At 34.8% G+C, this 4,680-nt stretch overlaps 1 protein-coding gene across 1 annotated transcript; it reads right to left on the bottom strand.

Annotated features, from left to right (window-relative positions):
• Nucleotides 1-2,345: 2,345 nt before the first annotated feature.
• Nucleotides 2,346-4,680, bottom strand: LOC109222545 (mannan endo-1,4-beta-mannosidase 7-like). Its single transcript, XM_019386890.1, has 3 exons — nucleotides 4,633-4,680; nucleotides 3,437-3,639; nucleotides 2,346-3,092 (listed from the first exon to the last, which is right to left on the bottom strand). Exons 1-3 carry the CDS (start codon nucleotides 4,678-4,680, stop codon nucleotides 2,636-2,638), a joined length of 708 nt encoding a protein of 235 aa, XP_019242435.1. The 3' UTR covers nucleotides 2,346-2,635.

The following is a 4,680-nucleotide window of genomic DNA, read 5'->3' as shown; positions in this document are numbered from 1 at the left end:
ACGGTAGAGGTGGTACATCCTGAGCTATGGGTTGTAGAGGTGGCTGAAACTGCAGGAACCACTCCCAGGCCCAAACCTAATATACAATTTCGACGTAGAATTTAAGGTATATTTTTATGATGTATGTTATAACGAAGAGAGTATTTGACTATGTTTTCACCTGCAACAGCGGCATAAATCCTGCAATGTCTCGATGGGTGCCCATGCATGTGTTTACCTTGAAGATGGTAGCTACAATTATATTTAATTTTGTGGTTCTAAAAATATGTGATTTATCTTAATACAAGTTGTTAGGCGATAGATGCTAAGTGTGAGTAAACAAAACAAGGAATGCGNCCCCCCTTCATGTGTGGTATTGACGTTTAGAACATCAGTTTGGTTATTGTATTATATAATTGAGTGTTATATTAAAAAATATAAGCTCTTAAATGGGCTCTTTGGCCAACCCGAAATAGCCCCTTTTTTAGACTCTCATTTAAGCAAGTAGGTAACACACCTACTTGTCATCACCTAGTAGTCTGCGCAGTCTCGCGGAAACGCACATATCTCTCTACTTCGATATCGTATTCACAAACGGTTTAATGCGTTAGAAAATAGACTCATAGATCTTCAATTTGGTAGGTATATCATCCCTTAATTCCAAGTATTTGGGTGATAATCGCATCTACATTTGACCTAATTTTTAGCACATTTATGAATGTAACTTGTGATGATCTTTGCCAACTTTTGTTCCACAACTTGCTTGACTTAAAAACATAATACAAGACTATCATACGACTAAAATAACTCATAAAATAACCTTCTTATCTTGTTAAGCACCCTACTTGTCGACATTCGACGAAACTTATTTTCTTCAATTTATTTAGCTTCTTAGCTTTTCAACCCTCTTGGTACATGTTATCCATGATCTTAAAAAATTTTAATCTCCAAGGTAACATGATTAACTTACTTTATGTACCCTCAAAGATGATCTCATTTCTGAGCTTACATCAATTGATTTACGAATACTCTTTTGTACCAAGATATGGGGTGTAACATTTTTGTATAGTGACGGTCTATTTTGTATATTTTTTGTATAGTGACAGTCTATTTTGTATATTTTTTGTATAGTGACAATCTATTTTGTATAGTGACAGTATATTATACACAAAATTGTATAGTGACAGTCTATTTAGTATATATTTTGTAAAGTGACAGTCTGTTTAGCATATATTTTGTATAGTGACAGTCTATTTGAGTTATTTTTGGTGAGCCAAAAAAAAAAGATGGAATTATAAAAGAAAAGTTAATATGATCGATAATGGCTAAGGCCGCCAATGAGGAAGAGTTATAGGTCCTTTGATTTTTTTATGTTAGGTGCATCAAAATAGTAATTTCTCATTGCAAATTTATCTTTACTATTTTTTGAAATGCTTTCATTTGTTTTTACCTAAAATCAACTAATTGTATTTCTAAAAATTAGATTGTTACTGCTGGTTAGAAGGAAATGACTAGTGAAAGAGGGACAAAGGGGCGCTTAAAACTATTTGTTGGTTAGCCTATGTTATTTGTTTTTTGCTACAAAATTGTGATGTAAAACCGGAAAAGGTCCGATAATATCCTTAAACTATTGGATATAGCTCAATTTTGTCCTCCGTTAGTAAACTGGGCCATTAATATCCCTCACGTTAGCAAACTGGACCAATAATGCTTTCATTTTAACGGCAGTCCACATAAGCCTTCTGCGTTCAATCTTCGTACCTTCAGAGGACACATCAAAACATTTAGTTATGATATTAAAAAACTTCTCAGCTTTTCCTTCTTTCAAACATAATTGTCGAAGGATGTCATGAATTCTGCAATTTTTTAATTTACCACTGGCTCGTCGTCTACTAGCCAAAATCAAACTTCTGCTAACGAGATCCTCTAAAGACTCTTCCGCTACCTCTTCCGACATTTTATCACTCTTTGTGTTTCGAAAACGCTCAGCAACCCATTTAACAATTGGAAAAGGACCAATAATGTTTGATTGATAATTGGGTATTTGTTTTATGGGTTAATGGGTTATTGGAGCAGGCTTAAGAGAGATCCGCTTATGTGGATGTCATGTCAGCTAATTAATGCCTTGGAGAAGGCTTATGTGGATTGCCGTTAAAATGAAGGCATTATTGGTCCAGTTTGCTAACGTGAGGGATGTTAATGGCCCAGTTTGCTAACGAAGGATAAAATTGAGCTATATCCAATAGTTTAAGGATATTATTGGACCTTTTCCGGATGTAAAACTATGGGCTATGTTTTGGCCGAGTGGCCACTTATGTCAGAAGCTCTAAATTTTAAGTAGCAGTACCTAATAGGAATAACACATATAATGAAAGTCGAGACTTCTTTCAAACCCTTTCATTACTGACAGGATATGATGGCAAATTACAAACATTTAAATAACTACACAAGTAGTCAAGTACTAAGAAAACAACACAACTAGTAAGTAATCTATTAACCCACCTGGATGAAATATAATCATCTCTAAGAAGGGCTTTTGCAAACTGTTTAGAGAATGTTCAAACAAAATCGTTTAGGACAGTTTTTCTCTGTCACACATGCTACTTCATTAAAAACAGAAGTTATAGCTTCAAATTGAAATATAGCATGTTTTTCATTAGTTTCCAATTCGCCTTCCTCTGTTGCTACCTGTCCAATCACCCCTTCTAGCAGCCTTTGCTCTCTTCCACCTCTGAATATTTCTCATTCTTGAGAATATTTTCCGAATCTGGTACAGCTTATGAGATTGTTGAGCAATCAAATTTGCAGTTGAAGGGTTTTGGCTTAAGACTATCTCATATCCATCACGAAACGAGTCCATTCCTTCACTTAAAAGTTGCCAGAAGAACCCCCCAGCTGCTGCTCCCCCACGCTTGGCTGATGAATATATCTTGTAATACACTGTGTTGTAAAGAAGGTCCCTCTTGTAGGAGCTGAAACCTGAATCTTTCCAAGATTTCCCGAATTCTGTGATCAGTAATGGCTTTCGGAGAATATATTGAGCATCTTGAATGTGGGAGTTTAGCCAATTGTTGAGAAACGATAGCTGGGCTTGATCATTTGAGTTTGTTATCCTGTCATAATATAACTTTACAATTATGGAACTCTTAAATTACGTAACAAACTTCATCTACAAGTATAGATGAGACATTTTGTAACACGTCTCTCATGTGCAGACCTGATTCTTTTTCCTTGGTCAAGCACGTGAAGTATTTTTGTTTTTAGGTGACGGTGAAACTTGAACTCAAGATTGCTGATTCGATATCATACTGAATTTGGTGTCACCTTTTTTAAAAGTTTAAACTTTTAGATGAGTCGATCACAGAAAACACTTCCATTTTTCAAGATAACTAAAAAAGGTGATGTAGTCTCTGTAAGGATATTATTCTAATGTGCAATGTGGTTCTGAAAAGTTTACCATTGATCGGGATAGGCATGAGCAGTAGCAAAATCAATGCCAGGTATACGGTTGTTGGCGATGAAGTCAGTTCCTATGTCAAAATTAGGATTCAGACTCCTCCTCTGAGGAGTTGATTGCCCATAGAATCCTTCTAAGCCAACTTCTAACAAATGGTTTCTGTCAATAGACTTAACATAAGAAGCCATCTCCGTTGCCCAGCCCTGCACACAAAGAAATTAAACTCAGCATAAATCCTTTTCATATTGTTTCCCTCTAGAAAACATTAATTCTTGCATTAGGATGTACTGACATCATAAGTAATAAATGAGGTGCACTTGAAAACGGCAGGGAAAGTAGATGACGTTAATTCCTAGTCAATTATGTGAACTAACCTAGGAGCTACCCTGCATGATAATTAATGGAGAACTTTCTCGGTACTCTAATAATTAACCATGCCACACCCTTATTAAATTCAAGGGGATGTATTTGCAGATGCTGAATCTAATGCTTTTGGGTTATTGAATCTATTGTTTTAGGCTTGAATTTAAAATATACACATATAATATAGTAACACTAACTATAAATAATGTATTTGAGAGCGGTTATACAGTGTCATTTTCCCTTATGTATTCGTATTAGGCATCATAACAATTTTCTATTAAATACCCGGGCTTTTGGTGTTCATATAAGGGTCTGTGGTGTTTATGATATGCACCAACATCCGTACTATTCATTACTAAGAAGGCCCTCAAAATGCCGAAACACTTGAAGGATTGAAAATTCAAAGTTAAAAATTGAAATTTATATCACATATCCCATATTTTAGTCGGACAAACCAAACACTTAGATTATAGTTTATGTATTATATATTAAAAATCTCACTGTATAATTCATGATTTTTTTAAAAACTTATCCTATATCACTAATTTTATCACCATATTTCAAGGCTTAATGTTTGCATTTGACTTGTGTAAAAACAACCAAAGCAGAAAAGGAATCCCGACCCCAATTTTATTTAAAATTCAGAAGAAAAAAAAAAAGAGGAACGAACAGATAGTAGAAAAGATTGCAAGGAAGTTGGAGAAAGTGAACATCACTCAGCTTATCTTCTTAAAAGTTGAGCCGTTGATTTAATCTCTTTGCTTTAAAAATTAGATAAATGCATAGATAATAGAGATGATGAAAACAAACTAAAGAGATCAAAGCACAAGAACCTGAATGGTTCTTCCCGAAGGATCTGATGTGCATCTAGGCTCATTCAT

The sequence above is a fragment of the Nicotiana attenuata genome, unplaced genomic scaffold (genome assembly GCF_001879085.1).
Source record: "Nicotiana attenuata strain UT unplaced genomic scaffold, NIATTr2, whole genome shotgun sequence".
Lineage (NCBI taxonomy): Eukaryota > Viridiplantae > Streptophyta > Magnoliopsida > Solanales > Solanaceae > Nicotiana > Nicotiana attenuata.
This window is presented reverse-complemented; position numbering and strand designations above follow the sequence as displayed.